The sequence below is a fragment of the Canis lupus genome, chromosome 13 (genome assembly GCF_011100685.1).
Source record: "Canis lupus familiaris isolate Mischka breed German Shepherd chromosome 13, alternate assembly UU_Cfam_GSD_1.0, whole genome shotgun sequence".
In the NCBI taxonomy this organism is placed as follows: domain Eukaryota; kingdom Metazoa; phylum Chordata; class Mammalia; order Carnivora; family Canidae; genus Canis; species Canis lupus.
In genome coordinates, this window is record NC_049234.1 from 44119191 (window position 1) to 44140321 (window position 21131).

At 38.3% G+C, this 21131-nt stretch overlaps 1 protein-coding gene across 7 annotated transcripts in view; it reads left to right on the forward strand.

Moving 5' to 3' along the window:
- Positions 1 to 21131, forward strand: part of ATP10D (ATPase phospholipid transporting 10D (putative)) — a 99135-nt gene that overhangs the window by 18806 nt on the left and 59198 nt on the right. For 6 of the 7 annotated variants that reach the window (XM_038556023.1, XM_038556019.1, XM_038556024.1 and 3 more), the window contains 3 exons: positions 7185 to 7511; positions 9685 to 9879; positions 19451 to 19655. In XM_038556023.1, the coding sequence (XP_038411951.1) occupies positions 7222 to 7511; positions 9685 to 9879; positions 19451 to 19655 (690 nt within the window). In that variant the 5' untranslated portion in view covers positions 7185 to 7221. Of the gene's footprint in view, positions 1 to 6629; positions 6783 to 7184; positions 7512 to 9684; positions 9880 to 19450; positions 19656 to 21131 lie in introns of those variants that run through there. The other variant, XM_038556020.1, reaches the window with a different exon arrangement.

The following is a 21131-nucleotide window of genomic DNA, read 5'->3' on the forward strand; positions in this document are numbered from 1 at the left end:
TGATTAGCTGTGAAGGAGTGTTCCAAGTTGGTTGTGTGCAACATTTGATTTATGTTTTTAAAGATTTTATTTATTTATTCATGAGAGAGAGAGAGAGAGGAGAGGCTCCATGCAGGAAGTCCGATGTGGGACTTGATCCTAGGACTCCAGGATCACGTCCTGGGCCGAAGGCAGGTGCTAAACCGCTGAGCCACCTAGGGATCCCCATTTGGTTTAGGTTAATCTCATACCCAGGCCTTCTTTCCTAGTGTTAACATGTTAAGAATCTTGACCTTTAGGCTCTGTGGCCATGTTAATTAATTTTTAAATTCTAGCATTAGATAAAATTTAAAATTCTAGCATTAGATAAAATGGTAATGTTGGTTAAAGCAAAGTGTCCAGAGTGAGTTAGGTGTGCTTTTTTTTTTTTTTTGACACTGCATATTTGGGTAATGTTGGGCTTCAAGTGTCCATGCTCAGCCCAGGAACATTTCATATAGTTAATCTTTAATAGTATTTTTCTGTCACTAACCAGCAGCAACTTTTTTGTAACCCAAATTTTCACAAGTAGTAGTTTACTCTTAAACTAAAAAGGAAGTTAGGAATGAAGACTTTAATAAAACCTAGGTAAATCGTAGGTTTTTAAAAATTTTTAATGAAATACTGAATCTCCCTGCCTTTAAGAACAGTAGCTCGTTGAGGAGTAAGGTATGTAGATCTGAAAATACTTTATGGTTCTAAGTTATAATAATTGAACTTTAAGCATTCAAGTTCTTTGTGTTTTCTTAAATAGTAATTTTGAAGGCAGTGTTCCAATCTGTAGCAGAGTATTAGATCAAATAAAGCATTTTGTGTATTGGCAGAACCCCGTGACAAATCAGCTCTTTTTGAGGTGGGCTAAATCTTAGAATTATGAATGACATCCTTGAAAAATCCTAAAAATGCTTCATACTGAGTTGATCATTAGAGTTTTGTCTACTGGGTTGCTTTGTTTCCCAGTGGGAACAGTTGAGAAGAGAGGGTATTGCTATCCTCAGGTAGTTGGCAGGCTTTTCATTTAAATGAAAAGCAAAGTTGCTAAAGCTAGCGTGAGTTATATACAGTTTAAGAAATGAAATATAGATAAGTCCTTGGATATTGTTGTTAGGGTCAATACTGTGCGTACAAATTCTCAATATTTATGCATAAATACTGTAATTGGGAGAACATTTTCCAGATAATCACATTTGTTAACTTCACTTAGCACTTGACTATGGCTTGACTATGACTTGACTATGATTCACACACTAGTCTGAGGGCTTTACATATATTAACTCAGTTAATCCTCACAACAACCCTTTGATCAAGGTTCGCTGGCAAGTGCAGGTGCCGGGAATTGATGTCGGGGTCTAGCTCCAGAGTCGGTGCTCTTAATCACTACTGTACTGCTTACTAGTCTTATAAATCCAGTAGGAAAGAATACAAGGATTTTCTGTAAGAGTCTTTCAGGCTTGGAGAAGCAGATTCCTTCTATTAATAAATGAATGCAATCATAGGCTGACTGCTTCTGTTTTCTCAAAGTATTATTATTCCTGCTTCTAATGGAAGGAAAGCCGGGCCGAATCATGAAAGAGGAAATGGGGTGTTTTGTTTCCTTTCCCCATGCTACACCTCTTTTCTATAAAAGTCAGTGATCAACAGTCATTTGTTGATGATCTAACTTTGGCCAAGCATTAGACTCTGTTGTGGAGTTTGGAAAGCACAATGATGTGCTTCCTGACTCTGAAGAACAAAGCCACCTGCTGTACCTTGAAGCAAGTGCAGTGACTGGGCCACACTCGGGATCATAATGGGAGTAGAGAGGGAATGCCTTACTGCATCTCCTGTGTGGATCCTCCCCAATCCCCCACCGCCCCCCCCACCCAACTCCATGGCCAAACTAAAACAGTCTAAAGGATGAGCAGGGGCTGGTGTGGTGAGTGGATGATAGGATTGACCAGCCATCCAGAAAGCATTTGCAGAGGTGGTGAGATAAGCTATGCTGGGCAACCTTCCTGATAAATCACCTGGGTACTAATTAAATTCCACATTTGTGGGCCCCATTCTAGATCCTTGTAATCAGGATCTCCAGGGCAGGGGCCCAGGGGACTTATTGACAGAAGCTTAGAAAACACCAGACAAGTGGAATATGGTTTGTTCCTGAACAAACCGTATTCATTGGGGTGGCTTTCAGAGAAAATGGTTGAGGGAAGAGATCAGATAGTGTGAAGGTCATTTCATGTCATGCCCATCTTTTGTGGTTATTTGGTCTTCTATTTGTATCCTACTTCATGCTATCAACAGGTATATTGAACTGAGCTTTCCCTTAGGGTTGGACAACTTTATTTAATTTGAGAGGTATATTGACAGTTTGGATCTCAGCCCAACTTACAGGGTTACCAACCTTGACTTCTGTATGGCCTGAGAAATTGCCAGAGAAGAGAGTGAGAGTGGAGAACAGAATGAACATTGTCTCCAGTGTGTCCCATGGCTCTTCAAGGTGTCTCATTTTTTTCATTAGCAAGCTGAGGCGCAGAGGTTAATTACATAGGTCACACACCTAATAAGCGATGCTGCAGCTGATAGTCGAGCCAGTCTCTAGGGCAGAAAGAATGTGATTTGTTGAAAAGTGGTGAACAGAGTGCTCATTCACTGAATTAAAACAAGGGAGCTAGAAAATGAAGGGTTAGGGTCAGGGGCTATAGTAAAAAAAAAAGAAGTCTTCTGACATTTATCATGTGAAAATATATGCCCAATATTCTGTGGCGGGTTTTTTTCCTTTTAAGAGAAACGAAGTATCAGTATTTTATGTGAATTTATCTCTATTTGAAATGCCAGTCCTATATTTGAAAAAATTATCATGATACAAGATGCATCATTGAGTAGAATTTTGCTTAGGAGTCACTGGTTTGGGACCTCTGGGTTAGGTAAATCTCTAAAGTCTGAGCTTTAAAATATGATTCATGATGATTCTTAATGAGATATGATTTACTCCAATTTGCTTTCCTTTCATATCTTAGAGAAATTTTGCTGAATATTTATGTGAACTATTATTGATAGCAGAGCCTTCTTTACATAGTCACATACTTTGGGGGCTTGCCGGGGGTAGATGGAGAAAGGTTAAAAGGCTGTCTCCTCCCAGTTGGGTGGGAAAAGTGTTGCCCTCCCGGAACATTCTAGTCCAGCTGCTGTTTTCCCTGCCTTTCTACCAGAGCAGGAGCTGAAAGTGGATCAGTTCACTTCCTTGTGTGCTTTCAGCCCATGTGGAACTGCATGTGGTGTCTTCCCAAAGTGTGTATCACAACGTTATTAGTAGACCTTGAAACCAATCCATTGCATCTTGACCAGCATGAAAATGAGAAAGAGACTGAAATAGAGAGAGAGAGAGAGGAGAGAGAATAGAGTAGAATAGAAAAAGGATACATTGCAAGTAATAAGGATAAGAATTGTTTTATAATTTTTGTTTCAGCTGTATATGTATGTGGGTGTGTGGGTTCTAGGTTACCTCAAAGAACCTATTTCTCACTGACCTGGCAGTTGACAAATTTTGAAAACGCTTGAAGTACAATGACTAAGTAGATCCTTGGTCATTCCTGCTCAAGATAAAATGGTTTAAATTCTGAACTGGAAGCTTGAAAGGATTTTTACCACATGTCATTATCTCCACATCTGGTCTTTTTTCCCTGGAGAATGCTAACACCGCCTCTGCCTTGTGTAGATCAGTCCTTTGATCTGGTAATCACTTTTCAGGAGAACATGGCGGTGCTGAGAGGAAGGCCTTGTATGATGATGAGCCCCTGGTGTTAGAGAGAAGGATGCAGATTCAGTGGCTGAGGAGGCCAATAACTAGCCTCAATTCTATCCTCACCAGAATTCCTTGGGAAGAAGAAATTGGGGAAGGGGGAAGACAATCTTTGAGTAAATAGAGCATCTAACAAAAATCTAAGGGCATGGAAGGGGCGTGGACGGTGGTGGAGGTGGGGCTATTCTGGGAATGAAATGTTCCCCGGTCATAGATTTGTCTCTTTGCAACTGAGTGAGTTGGGGAGAGAGAAGGTTCTGGAATAGAGCCCTGGAATGAAAAGCTGATTGTTTTTGTGAACCACTAAGTGTTTTTGCTAGGGTGGAGTTGTTAGATAGACCGTGAATTACCAGAAGTGAACACCTCCCACATGTCATATTTGTCTAAGTATTCCTGTTTACATTTTCAAGAAATTATACTTTGGAATTTAAAAATTTAAGTAGAATCTATATTACCGTTGAGATTCTGGGCACAAGAGGGATACACACACTCCTAGGTCTTACTAAGAATTTAATTGCAAATGAAAACTTAAAGTTGCTAGAAATACTGTAAAGTTTCAACCCTCTGAGGAACACAAAGTTTGTCCTAAGTCCCCTGACGTGCATGGGGCGAAATGCATGGAAAGCACTTAGTATTTTTACATTATCTATTGATTCATTTATAAAGCACTTTCTTACATCCTTATTCCGGGGGAGATTTCTGGATATGTTATGAATTACTTTAATAGCAAACTGTCATTACTAGTTACAGGTTAAGAAGCTATTTTTATACCCCGAAGTGAAAACCAGACTTTTCACATTACTTCAGATGTGGGCTTTTAAAAAATTATGTTGAAAAGATAGAAATATTTTGGCCAATGTTTACCGATTTAACTCTTGGTGAACACATACAATTTTAGAGAGCAAACTCCAAAGAACAGAGACCTGAGAAGGATAGACGTTTTTTTGTTTTGTTTTGTTTTGCTTTGTTTTGCTTTGTTTTTCTTTTTCATCATTAGTATAAAATTGAAAAGCCTGGGGCCCCTGGGTGGCTCAGATGGTTAAGCATCTGCCTTTGGCTCAGGTCATGATCTCTGAGTCCTGGCACCAAGCCCCACATCTGGCTCCCTGCTCAGTGGGGCATCTGGTTCTCCCTTTCCCTCTGCCTCTCCCCACCACTTGGGCTCTCAACAACAAAAAACCCTGATAAGACTGACTTTACGAATATTTTCTCTCAGTGGGAATAGAGGTTCAATATCCAGATACACACACTTGGAGGCTGTTGTGTTCTTCCCATTAAAAGGACTTTCTGCTCTTACTTGTTTTTATTATTTTGCTTTAGGTCACGTAATTTTTAAGGGTCTGGTGGACTTTTAGATTATTATTTGTAATTCGGCTTACTTTCTGTAAATACAATGATAAAGTGATGCCGCAAACTGTAATCCGTTGGATTGCTTAAGGACCGATGTATAGTACATAAGTGAGCTAGCAAGAATCAATTATTAGAAATATTGACTACATTACTAGAATGTCATTGGACCAGATCTTCAGGGTTATTAGGTAATGATCTATGATTTCAGATCAGTGAAAGTCGGATACAATTTTAATGTTCTTAGAGGGAAACCTATTAATTTCTGATTAATATAACATTTTAGAGAAAATAATCCATAGACATGTTATAAACTTAGAATGAAGCTTAGGAAGGAAGTCAGCTTAAATAATTTACCCAAACTACTTAAGGGCCTCAAACACCCATTTTATACCTGGGATTGCATTTATGTATTTACATGCCTGTCGCCTCACCTAGACCCTGAATGCTTAGAGAAAAGGGATCTAGGTCTTAAATCATCTCTGCATCTCTGTATTCCTAGCCTGTTCTAGTTGCTAGCACATAACCTCATTTTTCTCCAGATGTGGTCTGGGGAGTTTTGTTAATGGTTCAGATTACCAGAACAAACTCACTGATTTGTTAAATAATCTCCAGAGGTGAACTCCAGTGGAAGGGGATAAATAAATGCAATGACACTGATAAGTAAGAATAGAAACCAAGTCCTCCAGACCTTGTCCTCTACATCTTGGTGACATGCTAGTTACCAAGCATGGACTTTCATTGAACATCTAAGTGCCAGCTACTCTGGATTCAACAATCCGTGAAGCACATTAATAATTAAAGCAGCAACTGTTAGAAAGAGTTAGTTTGAATCCGCCTTACCTACTTACAAACCATATACATTTTTAGCAAGTTACTTTATTCTCTAAGTCTGTTTACTCTTTTGTAAAATAGAAACACCTGTGTCATAAGATTGATGTAATTATTAAATAAGATAATGCATGTAACATGCTTTGCAACATGCTTAGAATATGGTGTGCTCTTAGCTTTTGTTTTCTTTTAAATTAATGAGCTTACATTCTAAGCAGGGCTGAAAATAAGGAAAACTTGGAAATAAGGAAAATAAGGAAGAGACCATATAAGAGTTAGATTTTGTTTTATGACCACCCTAAAAACTTGGTGATGTAATTTTTATTGACTCACAATTTGGTGGGTTGGCAGTTTGGGTTGAGCTCAGTTGGGACAATTCATCTCTGTTCTAGGTTGGATCATTGGGCACACACATGGGTTAATGGTCAGCTGGGAGTCGTTGGCCTTACCCATGTTTTGACAGGAGCAGTGGTGGTAAGTGGGTCATGTGTACTCATCATCTAGTAAACTAGCCTGTACTCAGACACCTGGTAGTGGTCACAGAGCTTTTAAGAGAGAGAGAGAAGTTGTTCCATGAGCAAGCACTGAATTTTCAAGCCTCTGCTTCTGTTGTGTTTACTGGTCTTCCATTACCCAAAGAAAGGCACATGGCCAAGCCCAGGTTCATTGGGTCCTCCCACTTGATGGATGAAGGATTGTGTATCTAGGAATGGAAGGAATTTGTGGCCATTTTTATAAAATCTGCACAGAATGGATTTTATGGACTGCTTCTTCTGTATCAAGCTTTATCCTGGATAATTTACATGTAAGTCATTCAGTCCTTAACAAAAATTTCCTGACATGTGTGGCATTCCCACTTCAAAGATGAGAAAGCTAATTATCAGATAAATTGAGAGGCTTGTCCACGTTAAACCCAAATTACTTGCTTCAAGTTATGGAGTGGCTTTTAGGTGCTGTCTCTTATTGCTTCAATGATCAGATGGTTGGCTCTTGAGGCAGAAGGTGTTTGCTTTATTTAATAAGAATTTTGTTAAAATGGAAGTTCCAAAGACAAGCTTTACTTCAAAGCCTAGTTTTACTTTATACCCATTGGGTCATATATTGTTTGATATGGAAAAAAAATTTAATTTTACTACCCATACTATCCTTTAAGACTTTCTGGAAGCTTATGTGAAGTGCTTTAGGGGTTTTTTGTTTGTTTTGCTAGATTACCTGCATACCCCGGATCTCAGCGCATTTTGGACATGACCGAGTTTCTGCGATGGGCCAGGTATCACTGGCAGCGACTAACGGGCAGCACAAACAGGGATGACGATGAGAGGCCATACAACTATTCCTCTCTGCTGGCCTGTGGGGGCAAGTCCTCTCAGACTCCCAAAGTGGCGGGAAGGCACCGGGTTGTCATTCCCCACCTCCGGCCCTTCAAGGATGAGTATGAAAAGTTCTCTGGCACCTACGTGAATAACCGAATACGAACAACAAAATACACACTTCTAAATTTTGTGCCAAGAAATCTATTTGAACAATTTCACAGGTATTTTTATTTATTTATTGAAAGAAAAAATCTTAGCATGGTCATTGTTATTCTAGTTGGCATAAGATTTTTAAAATTTCTGTAACATATGTCACCTAATAAGCTAAGATTTGGAACATTTTCTTTGACAATTCTAGTAGTTTGTGATGCAGTGTTGAGCCCTTTACAATTGGTAAGATGCTTTCTCTTGACCAGAGAAGATATTGTTGTTTTCCTATTGTAGATTAGAAAATGAAGTTTGTTACTGTGGTTTACCCAACATCATGCCAGTGATAAGGAGCAGACCAGGGGCCCTAGCCTTGAATCTTTTCACTCTTGCTTCCATATTCTTTCCATTAGACCATGCTGTGTTTTAATTTTAGCTTTCTCTTACTGGGCGATATGGGAGAAATAGAGCTCTGAAGCAAGTGCAGATGTAAGATGCTACCAGGTGAAGCAGTGACATAGTTCAGTTTAATATGTAGTTATTGAAGCTCTCCTATGTGTTTAGGCATTGAAGGAAATACACATCTAAATGGTGCTCCTTTCCTAATGAAGTTTGCAGTCTAGCAAGGGAAACAAGATGTGTATGCAATGAAAAGACATCACATTTAGGGTGTGATGAGTGATGTAAAGTGCTACCAAGTAGGATGGAAGCCTCAGAAAAGAGAGAACAGCAAGAGGAAATGACATTTGGCATTTGAACTTAATTATGAAAAAAGATTATGGAGAGCAGGTGAGATTTTCAAGGCAGAGGTGTCAGCAAAGCACGTTTTAACTGGAGGAAGGGGTATGAATAAAAGCAGGAAGGCAGTAGCATACATTGCTTGAGGTCTGGAACGTGGAGCCCTCTACCTGGAGCAATTAGAAGTAAAGCAAAGGCAGAGAGAACATGTAGGGAGATGCTCCATATCCCCTGGTGAATGGTAAGACCCGAGCTTAGAAGAATGTGAGAATGAAAAGAAAGTTTATCTATTTCAGATATTATGGAGTAGATGTGGGGAATTAAGTAAAAGATGGCATGAACATACTGAGCTGAGAGGACCAGAAGGATTAGCAGAAAAAGCTAAAGATAGGAATAAAAAGAAACTTGGTTAGACTTTTTTTTTTTTTTTTGTAAATGTTGAGTTTGAGATGCTAATGCGAGTATATAGATTCTCAGCATTCATGATTCATTCTACATATATTCATTCTCATTATTCACTGTATGTAGATTCCATGTGCATTGATTTAAATGATGGGTATATTTAAAAATATAGACGGGAATTTGCTGAATTAAGGCTCTAAATGCTATGGGTGATTCTGTCTTTTATGAAGTTTGCAGTCTAGTGCCCTTGAGGAAATCAGGACCTGAAACCTGAACAGAGTTCAAGGGACCTCGGTGTAGGCTTGGATACACTCCACATGGAAATAATTGAAGCCAAAAAAGTAGCAAAAAGGGGTTGAGAAAGAAATTTTCAGTTAATAAAAGGAGTTGGCGGTGAGGAAGGAAAAATGTAGGTAAATTAATTTTGAGAAGTTTAATGGTTAATGAGGGAAATGATATGATAAAAATGGAAGAGGCTATAAAGAATTGAGATTATAGTTCTTTTAAGGAAATGGGCTACTTGAATTTACCTTAGGAGCCTGGTGGGTAGTTAAATATATAAAATAAGGGAGTGGAAGAAGTTCCTGAAGATGGTGAATCTCATAAAAGCTAAAATAGAAGGATTGGTCTCAAGGAGAAAAAAACAAAACAAAACACCAAACCTTTCAGGTTTCTTCTTTATTTATTTTGAGCTTTGTTTGAATCTAATGTTTGGACATGCAAATTAACTTCTGAAGCCAGACAGTTGAGGTTTTTAAAAATTTATTTCTACAGTGTGTTAGCATTGAATTTCCTCTAAATTTTTTGAGCTCTTAAAAAGAAAATAGTCTTTTCAGTTATGCTTCTTATGTTTTACACAACTCAAGACTGTCACACTCATATTTACTATTATATATTTAAGAAAGAATACCTCTCCTTTATTACAGTAATGCCATGAGCTGGATGTCTACAGGAGCTACTGATTGTTCAGATTTGTTAGGTTTTGCTAGTTCTCTATTCTGTAACATCAAAAACTTGTAGGAAAATGCCCTAAGGTATTTTTTGTCCCTTTTGCTTTAGGCTTTTATGTGATTTGTTAACACTTCTTTGTGTGTGTTTGGATTACAGGGCCGCCAATTTATATTTCCTGTTTCTAGCTGTCTTGAACTGGGTGCCTTTGGTGGAAGCCTTCCAAAAGGAAATTACAATGCTGCCTCTGGTGGTGGTCCTTACGATTATTGCAATTAAAGATGGTTTGGAAGATTACCGAAAATACAAAATCGACAAACAAATCAACAATTTAGTAACTAAAGTTTACAGTAGGTAAGTGTAACAGGAGCTGCCCAAAGGAATACACATGGGTCATTTAGAAACATGCAGAATGTTACTTTCCCCCCTTAGGTGTGATCAGGACCCTTTTTGATGTGGTGGTGGCGGTGATGTTTTCAACTAATGTTTATTAAGGACCCACAGTGAATTAAATTCAGGTGTCATAGCAGAACCAAAATGTGTAGATGGTCCTGATTTACGATGATCTGATTTAGGATTTTTTGACTCTGCAGTGGTACAAAGGCAGTATGTGTTCCGTGGAAATCTTACCTCAGAATTGGAATTCTGACCTTTTCCTGGACTAGCGATGTGGCAAGGTACTCTCATGATGCTGGGCAGCTGCAGGGAAGCTCATTTCCAGTCAGCCTGGTGATCATGAGGGTAAACGATGAATCATTTTGTACCCATAGAACCAGTCTGTTTTTCACTTTCAATAAATTGAAAGTAGTCAATAAATTGACAATAATCAATAAATTACACGAGACATTCAACACATTATTATAAAATAGACTTTGAGTTAGATGATTTTACCCAACTCTAAGCTCCTATAAATGGTCTGAGCACATTTTAGGAAGGTGGGCTAAGCTATGATGATCTGTAGGTTAGGCATATTACGTGCATTTCCACCTACAATATTTTCAACTTGCAATAAGTATATTGGGATGTAACCCTTTCATAAGTCAGGAAGGATCTGTATAAGCCATTGTCGATCTAGGAGTTGATAAATCAAAAGCTTCTATAACTTACGTATAAGTGGAACTGAAAGAATGAAACTTCATAAGAAGGAAAGCAAGCAGATAGTTTTTAATCCAGGATGTTCTAGTTTGGGGTTAATAAAAGGATGGGATATGAAAAATCTGAATGGATATGAAAAACAAGATGGAATATGAAGAAAAAGACCAGAGCTACCAATGGAGGAAAGATACTGAAAAACGGGGAAGAGTGTTCTCTTTTTTTGTGCACAAAGCTAGAGGTTTTATAAAACTCTTCCCATTGCAGTAACAGAGAGCGTTCATAACAGGAGGTCTTTTCTGAAGTGTATTTGCTGTGGTGGAGACTTGTATCTCCAGTATTTATTAAACAGAAAGACTGTGTAGCTAATAGTCTGAAAGGTGAGTTTCGAACTGTGCTATGTATTGTAAATCGACATTTGCAAATTCTTATAATACTTGTATCCAGAGACAACAGTGTTTTTAAGTCCTGTGTACATTGCGTATGTGTCTTACAAAATTAAGATTGTCCTGCATATATATTTAATCTAATTGTTTTAGCCTAATACTGCACCACAGCCATTTCCCAGGTCTTTATGAAAATGAATTACGAAGTTTGTAATATTAATTGTCTGGCATTCCCTTTTGTAAGAAATGTATCTTTTTAAAAAGTCATCATTAGAACAGATTTGTGAAATTTTGGGTCTAATATGTTAATTGCTTTACAAATGAGTGTATGATGTCACCCCCCCTCCCCCGCCCCACCAATTTCAGGAGTAGGAATGCTTGTGGAGTGTTCTGGGGATACTGAGTATATTGACTTGGCCTGAGGTGGTAACCAGCTAAAGGAGCTGTAATGAGAAATGGAAAGAGAGGGAGCTTGAGGGCAACACTAGGCTACTCCTTGAACGTTGTCTTAATCAGGGTTGTCCAGAGAAATCAAACCAATAAAAATGAGATTTATTATCAGGAATTGGCTCACGTGATAATGGAGGCTGAGAAACCCCCGTATCCGCAGCTGGTGTCTCAGGAAGGCCAGGGGTGCGGGTTGAAGGGCTGAGAGCTGCAGAACGGAGGGTGTAGATTCCAGTCCAAGCCTGAAGGCCTGAGAACCAGGGATGCTACGGTCGGAAGATCAGTGTCCCAGCTCAGGAGGGCAGAGAATAAACTCAACTTTTCTCTGCCTTTTTGTTCGCATGGGATTGGATGATACCCACTCACCCTGGGGAGGACCATCTGCTTTACTCAGTTTACCAAGTCGAATGCTAATTGCTCCCAGAAACACTCCCAGACACAGCCAGCAGTAATGTTTAACCAGTGTCTGGGCATCCCTAGTGCAGGTGATGCTTACAATGAACCATCAGAGATCTTTTCCTTTAGTGGTAGAGAATCTGTCACGTGTCTCCGATCTGATAGGGGCCCCCAAATGTGGGATGACCCCAAATAGGTCGAAGCCCGTGGTGTGGGTGGAGAAAGAATTCACCTGAGGCAGAATAGAGGCAATAGATAGATGCTTACTGAATACACCCGCAAAGGGGTGCAGTGGGGGCAGCGGGCAGGACCGCAGAGAAGCCTGAGTGCAACGGGGCAGGGGGTGCAGGCTGCTTAAAAGGGGAAGGTGAGGCGGTGTGGCCACATGGCATTTTTCCCTTTTCTTGTAGTCGTACCTGGTTGTAAGTAGCCCATTGCTCAGTTAAGGCTTATGGGTATCTTGAGGTGGGTCTCCTGAGGGGCCTGTCACTGTGGGCCCTTGTGCCTGGGTCAGGTTTCTATCACTCAAGCCTGGTACCTAAAAGTAGCCTCTACAGACTCCATCTCTCTCTCTCTCTTTTTTTTTTTAAGTTTTTAAATTCCACTTAGTTAACATACAGCGTAATATTAATTTCAGTTGTACAATATAGTGATTTAACAATCCCACACATCACCCGGTGCTCCTCAGGATAAGTGCCCTCCTTAATCCCCATCACTTATTTCACCCAACCCCACACCTAACCTCCCCTCGGGTGACCATCAGTTCTCTATAGTTAAGAGTCTATTTCTAGGTTTGTGTGTGTGCTTTCTCTCCTCCGCCTCCCCCCACCCCCCAATTCCCACCCCTTGCTGGTTTCCATCTGTGGAGCAGAGAAGGAATGTGGTGAAAGATGTGCTTTAGGAATATAGGTCTACTCAAGTCCTGGGAATAGTCTCTGCAAATAGGGCAGACCTGCTTCTGCTAATCCATCAGGGGCCCTTGTGGGAGTAGATGCAAGGTACAGCAAGGGGTTCTTAGAAGAGATACTGTGAAGAAGAACCGAATTGAATTTGGTGAACCTCTGTGATTTCTCAGCTTTGGAGGAGAAAATAGACCACTGGTAGAAATAAGGATCCCTAAATTCACCTCAGGTAGGATGAACTGGAAATGGTAGCAGGACAGGCATCTCGGTGGAAAGGCCCCACGGACAAATAGGAACATGCTACCGGAGTTCTACATGCTTCAGGGTGGAAAGGCTATCATAAGATGTTTTGAAGTCATGAGACTGTTTAGAGGTGACTTTGAAGTGAGGAGTTTGACTTAAATCCCCAGGGGAGAAAACATGAAGAGCTACAAGACCGAGCTTTGAGCCCAGAGGTAGGCAAGCATCTCTTTCAGCTTCTGAGGAGACTTGACAGGTTCCCTTAGATGCTGCCAATTTTCTTCTGACATCTCAAAGTATTTGGCACATTTCTTGGATTGACTTTAGGGTTCTCATGTAAACTCTTGAGTTCTTAAAATTGTAATTCTAAATTGGTCAGACCAGAGATTCTCTTCTGTTCTAGTTACCAAGTCTGAATACAAGACATTGAGGTTGTCGCAGTCTAGTTTTATTATAAAAAAGTATATTTTGAACAAATTTAAGGCTCTCTGGACTCACCAAGAGTTCCACTAGGTGACATAATGTTTGTTTTGTTTAGTTTACAGAGAAGAATAACTCAAAGGCTTGTCCTGATTGATGGTGGAATTGTCTTCCATTTTATGTGAGCCACAGAGGGAAGAGGTTAGGGCAAGCTGCTCTGATAAAAGTGATACTTAAGCTGAAACCTATAGGATTCTGGATTTTGTTCATTATAAGAATTCATCAGTGACTTTCTCAACATTCCTTTTAAAGATCTAGGAGTAAAACAAAGTAACTTTTTTTTTTCCTTTTAAGATGATGTGACTTATACTTAAAAATTTGGTCTATTTTTTTTTCTTACACTCATGTCTGATCTAAAGCTAACCAAAAAACTGACATATTATGTAGAAAACTGAAAATAATAGGAAAAGCTCAGGGTTTTCATTTTAAAGTCATGAGCATTTTACTACCACACTCCTGTGAATCATTTGATGACATTTATGTCTTTATCATGTGCCAGGATAGAGAGATGATGTTGATACAGTCACCCCTCAGAAAATAGCTATAGGAAATAGTATTTTATTTTATTTTAATTTTTTAAAAAGATTTTATTTATTTATTCATGAGAGACACAGAGAGAGAGAGAGAGAGAGTCAGAGACACAGGCAGAGGGAGAAGCAGGTTCCATGCAGGGAGCCCGATGTGGGACTCGATCCTGGGACTCCAGGATCACGTCCTGGGCCAAAGGCAGACGCTAAACTGCTGAGCCACCCAGAGATCCCTCATAATTAAATTAATTTCATTTTTCACTATTTGGAGTACATACCAGGATTTCAAAAAAATATTTATTTCAAAAATAGATCAATAAACATATACTGACCTTAACTTAATGCCAGTTAGCCATGTTAGGTGCTAAGAACACACAAATGGTCAATATATGGTCATCACCCTGTACAAGTTATGGCTGAAATTTGAAAAAGAGACACAAACAGTACTTGCATAAGAGAGAGGTATGTATGTCCAGGTTACTATGGGAGCCAATTGTCGGGGTGGTTTGCCCTAGAGGAGGGGAGTCTTGAAGCATGATCAAGAATGAGTCAGGTAAAGAAAGGTGGGACAGGATACAAAGTGTATCAGACAGGATGCAAAGACATGGGGCAGGAGAGAGCACGTGTGTGAAAGCAATGGCAAGCCAGTGACGACGCTCACCGCCACATTTTACTAGCTCTGAAGACTTCTCATTGTGGTAGACTCAGAATGAGGCCATATTTCCTTATCCAATAAAGAATTAAAACTAATAAGAGGACCATCTTCTTCATTCAGCCAGAACTTCTTGCATCTACTTGGTTGTTTATGCTTCTGAGCCACTCTCACTGGAGAGGTCATCGTTCTCACAATCCTTTCTTCAGGTAAACTTCTAGACCCATTTTGCTTCTTTAAGAGTTCAAGATCACACAGCTCTGCTACATAAGCATTGGGTAACATTGGGAAGAACACACTGAAGTATTATTTTTTTTTAAGATTTTATTTATTTATTTATTTTTTTGAGAGAACGAGCAAGTGGAAGGGCAGAGGCAGAGGGAAAAGCAACTTCCCACTGACTGGGGAGCCCAATGTGGGGCTCGATTCCAGGACCCTGAAATCATGACCTGAGAGGTGGGAGGAAGGAGAGGGGTAAGAAGGGAGGGTAGAGAATGTAATCTTCTTACTTTAACAAATTTAAAGAGAGAAAGAGTAGGATTATGAATAAATTTTTCTGTTTGATATTTTTAAGCATTTTTTTCCATAAAAGGAAAAAAATTTATAATAAGCAAATAATGAATAATCCTTGCATAAAACAGCAGCTAAGATTCATCAGATGCTCGATAGTCACCAGTGGATCTAATTTTTGTATCAATGTAACATGGTTGGTACTATGAATGAACTATATGATCCCTGCCCTGCCTGTGTTTACAAATGAGAAAAACAGGTTTCGGCAGGTTAATTAACTTGCTCAAGGTCACACAGCTCCTAAGTGCCCTGGGATTTAAAACAAGGCTCCAGAGCCGATCTCTCAAGAAGCAGACTTTATTCCAGCTATAGTCACTTATTGGTGACCATCAAATAAAAGATGTTTCAGTTGTATATTAGAAAGGGAATTTCAAGAACCATCACTTTTGAAAATATCACAATAAAAAGTTGATTACCTTAGAAAGCATTTAGTATCATTTTAAGAAGCATGAAATTCTATGAATTTAGGAGATTCATGAATTTATGAGATAATCCTAAAATGTTAACATTAGCCAGTACTTAAAACTCCTAAAACCAACACAATGATTTTTTTAAAGATCAGAAAATAATGTAGGGTCCTGGAGGGAAGGCACTGTATCTATTTTTTTCCTTAAATTTGTCAGTACCTACAACACAAGTAAGGCACTCAAATTTGTTGTGATTAATAGTTTTGTTTTCAACACACTTCTATTATTCTTTAGACAAAACTTAAAACCTTATAAACGGCTGCTGTTTGAAAAGCAATTTTGAGAAAGTTAGGTTTTCCATAATAGCTCATTCCAACTTAATTGAGGTATAATAAAATTTAAATGCTTCGTTTTTGTATTAGTGTTTATTATTTCCCAAGATACTTGCCCAAAGACAAGCACCACGTGAAAGACCACATATTACAAATAAGAATTAAATTATCTGCACAGAAATGTTAATATGCTTCCTCCAAAACCTTGCACAATTTAATGCTTCATACTTTCACCTTAATTTTGTTGGGGAATAAATTTGTTCTCTCCTGTGATGTCTTTGTATTTCATAGGCATTTAAGTTAGCATATTTAAATCAACAAGGCATGGTCTTATAGCCTACCTTTATTTCTTTATATCCTTATAATTTGTTTCAAGAACAATTTGGGGGGGGGATGTAAGTGTTATTTCTTCTGCAATACCAAACAAAAAGCAAATTACACGGAATAACAGATAAAAAGACAAAGAGTTACCAGATTCTATTATGAAATGCAATAGTAAAGTGGTATCTTGGGATAGACTTAAACAATTGAATAGAATATTGCATCTCATCTTTAAGTTTATATGCAAATCATCTAAAATAGATCTGGACTATGTCCAAAAGGAAACCTGAGGAAAAAATTAGACCAGGTCTCCCACTATGCAATTTTAATATTTACAAAACCATACAGTGTCCTAAGGAGTTCTCAAATGTTGGTCAAATAACTTAATAATGTGACAAACTCTAGCTAATAGTTACTACTAATCTATAAAAATCACCATAGTGGCTAACCTTTACTTAGCACTTAGAAAGGGCCGGGCATTATGGCTTACTGTTTTATTACTATTATATTCATAATGAAGGGAACCAGGGTTTAGCTAGCTTATGCAATTGGCCCAAGGCTATATACAGCTACTAACTGAGAAAATCAGGATTAGAACCTATTTAGAACAATTTAGGAAAGCAAACACATGTTATCAACTTTAAACTAGCACTAAAAGTCAGCAATTATATATAGACAAGAATTATATTTACAAATACATATAAGAAAAATTCAAAATAAATAAATCTTTAAAAAAGAAAAAAAAAGAAAAATTCTTCTCATTTGCTAAATTTGGGTTTGCTGGGTAATTTTATAACTGGTCAAAATCTGGACTTTGTTCATCATTCTAAAATACTATATCTGGGCAGCCAGGTGGCTCAGTGGTTTAGCACCACCTTTGGCCCAGGGCGTGATCCTGGAGACCTGGGATCGAGTCCCACGTCGGGCTCCCTGCCTGGAGTCTGCTTCTCCCTCTGCCTGTGTCTCTGCCTTCCCGTTCTGTTACACTGACGTTTCTTTCCCTCAGGAATCTCATGTCCTTACCTGATGTCATCTGCCCTCCAGGTACCTAGGAGTTCCACATTTACATTTGTACCCACGTGCATAAGATCAGAACCTTCAAACTGCTGCACATCTTCAATTTCACAGCCCGCTTCAGATAAATTTTCCAATCTGAGTTTATTATCTGCCCTCTCACACAACCAGTTGCTTCTAAAATTTAAGACGTGGTAAAAGGCACCATTCATCATCCTGTCGTACAAGTTAGAAACCATAGAGTCATGCTTGATAACTCCTTTACATGTAGTTCCATAATAAAATGTGGTATAGTAAGTCATAAAACATGTAAGTCAAAAAAATCCAAATATGTCTTGAATTAATCTTCTGTTTATCCCTGTTGCTATTGCCTTAATTCTGACCATCTTCAATCTTCTGAATTAATTCAATACATTGGTTTTTGGCCATTCCTACACCAAACTAGCCAGACACCCAAAATCCATCCATTACTCTGTCTCAGGAGTTAGCCAATAGAGGTAGTATCACGTACTTCTTCTTCTGGTGAACCTTGTGACTCCCCATTTTCTATGGAATGAAATCATTGCTCACTAGACATATAGGACTGAACCTTTGAAATTTGACCCATACCTATGTTCTTTGATGTTCTCTTTTACTTCCCTCCATGAAGAGTGAACCAGTGTGCACAAACACGAGGAAAAAGAATGGAAAGGACAAAATAAAGCATTTATTTGTCCTTCTCCTTGAACTAACCAACTCTTTGGGTAATCACGGATTTCCTTCAGTTGGATTCAACATGGTGCGTTAGTTATTTTGGGAAAATAAGTCCTGAAAATGTACTTGTTAGGTAGCCCTTTAAGCTAAATATTTCTTGATATAACTGATATAATTCTGTAGAGCAGGAAATATCCAAGGATTGGCCCCAGGTGGCATTTCTATTTAACCTGATGCATAATTTAGAATATAGCTCCCAAGCTTGATAATGAGTTTGAATAAATATAAATATAAATATATATAAATATAAATATCTATAAATATAACTGAAAATAAATCTTTACTTTTGAAAATATAAGTGTATCTTTGTGACAAATACCAGTTCTTTATGGATATTTGGCAGACAGTAGGGGAATGAGACAGACTTTCCTAATATTGGTTGGTGGCATTGTATATGAAATGCTGTTTAATTGATGTGATGTTCTGTAATACAGATGTCCTCATTCTACTCTAAGGAAAATGCTTTCTGAGGCATAATTCATGCAGGGTAGTATGAAAAGGCATGAGAAGTATGGCAAAAACTTTAACATAAAGCAGGGTATTTAAGGAAACACAACCTCAAATGATGTATCTTTCCTTTAAAATGAATATATAAATAGGAAAACTGTACTTTTGAAAACAGTTAAAGTTGTCCATCCTCCTTTCTAGTGATCAGCTGCAGCAGACCCAGGACTCTTATACCAGCATTTCTATTAAGTAGTAATTAGAGGTGTTAATAGTAGGATAATAATTTTTTAAATGTTGAGTATTTTACTCATTTTATTTCATTTTATTTTTATTTTACTTCTTTGGTGTTTCCTTTGATTCATCCTATCTGACAGATGGGAAGCTCCCTGAGAGTAGATTATGTGTCTTGTGTATTTCTGGATCCTTGATACCTGACCACAGGGCAGCACACAGGAATTGTGTTACCCGTGAATGAACCCATCAAATGTTAATTTTATTCCAGAGTTATCCTCAAACAGCGTCGTAGTTCAAAATCTTAAAGGACCGAACAGCTGAGAAATATATTTTATTAGCTAAATAACTAAATTTTCAGGTGAAGCAAATTCTGGAATTTAGATGTTCTCTGGCTTCCCTTTTAAAATTCACCCTAGGGATCCCTGGGTGGTGCAGCGGTTTGGCGCCTGCCTTTGGCCCAGGGCGCGATCCTGGAGACCCGGGATCGAATCCCACGTCGGGCTCCCGGTGCATGGAGCCTGCTTCTCCCTCTGCCTGTGTCTCTGCCTCTCTCTCTCTCTCTCTCTCTCTCTCTGTGACTATCATAAATAAATAAAAATTAAAAAAAAATAAAATTCACCCTAATGCTTTAAACATGCTTTAAATTATACCCAACTTAAAAAAATGAGATTATGTATGTTTCTGTCTTAATATTCTCTTTAAATTTATTTTCCCCCCATTGTTAGGAAAGAGAAAAAATATGTGGACCAATGCTGGAAAGATGTTGCTGTCGGGGACTTTATTCGCCTTTCGTGTAATGAGGTTATTCCTGCCGACATGGTCTTACTCTTTTCCACTGATCCAGATAAAATCTGTCACATTGAGACTTCTGGCCTTGACGGAGAGAGCAATTTAAAACAGAGGCAGGTGGTTCGGGGATATGCAGAGCAGGTAAATTCTCACTTGGTGACATATGAACACTTTCTTTTTGGAAGATTTTCACAGGTACATATAAAGAGATCTTTAAATTCATTTTTACTATTACAAAATAGAAGCCCAGAGGGCTTGCTCCATATGCAGGTATCTGTGGGAGTGTTTTAGAGATAATAGGATGTAATGACTTTGAAGTTTACACGTTTTGGTCTGACAATCCTATATTTTTTGGAACTGAATTAAAGGAAACTAACAGAATTGTTTTGCAATTTGGAAAAGTTATTTTGCAGTGGAACTAATCACCTTCTGTCCGTAAAAATCTATAATTGCATCTATACGCAGACCTTTTGAGACTTGTGTAACTTCTCGTGCCACAGAGCTTTACATGTCATAGTGAGGGAAACAAGAAATTCGAAGTTATATTATTAACATGAGTTTGAATGAATTCCTACTCTTCTCTTTAATTACTGTGTGATCTTGGGATAGTCATTTATTTTATCCACCAGTTTATCTTAAAATAGAAATGATGATGCCCGTCTCATAGCATTGCTGTGAGATGCAAATGAAGCAATATATGTAAAAATGTCATGTATAGGGCTTACATATCTGTTTCCCTTCCATCTGTCTGGGTGCACTTGAGATGAAGTATTTTAAAATTTAATAGTCTTTTAAAAACTGAACTGTTAAGTCAGATCTCTTCCATTTTATACTTGTAAACCAAAAAGTGTTTTAGCCACATAAATGTCCTGATCTTTAGTAAATTTCATCATCTGATGTAACATTGGACCATCTTTCTGTGTCTGGATTTCATTTTAGATCCTGTGATTGATACGCCTCTCAGCTTGTCATTGTCTTTTGCGAGCATTTATGTAACTAAGACATTGGTAAAAATCTTGTACAGCTTGAGATTCTATTATTCACATACTACTAAGTACCTACTTTGAGGGTGATACCAGTTGATTAATCATCACACTTAGGGTTCAGTTAAGGGTCAGCGCTCTGGAATCCCATGACCTAGTTTGCATCCTGTTGGTAAACACTTGATTGTGTGGAGACCTGTAGCAAAGTATTGATCTTCTTTGTGTGTGTTTCTCTCTATTAATTAGACCTCATTATTGCACTTACCTCATGAAATTGTAAAGAAAAAAATAGTATATTTCCAGTACATAAGAGGGATTTTCGTATACCAGAAGAACTCAAAAAAATCAATGATGAGCCAGTCAAATCATATGATTATATAATTCACATTTTCCTTACGTTTGCTGTGATATGTTAATACTTAATGAGATACATTAGTAGTATTTCTTTTATTAGGCAAGCCTCATATGAGAGCAAGGAAATGAAATAAAGTTCACATGGCTTATTCTTAGGGAATCTGTACGTGTTCTACAAAAGCACTTGGCTTATTTGCTCATTGGTATCATCAAGCATTCTAAAGTTACCATTTAATCCATTTGAGATTTTTCTAAGATGCTGATGTCCGGCTTAAGTTTT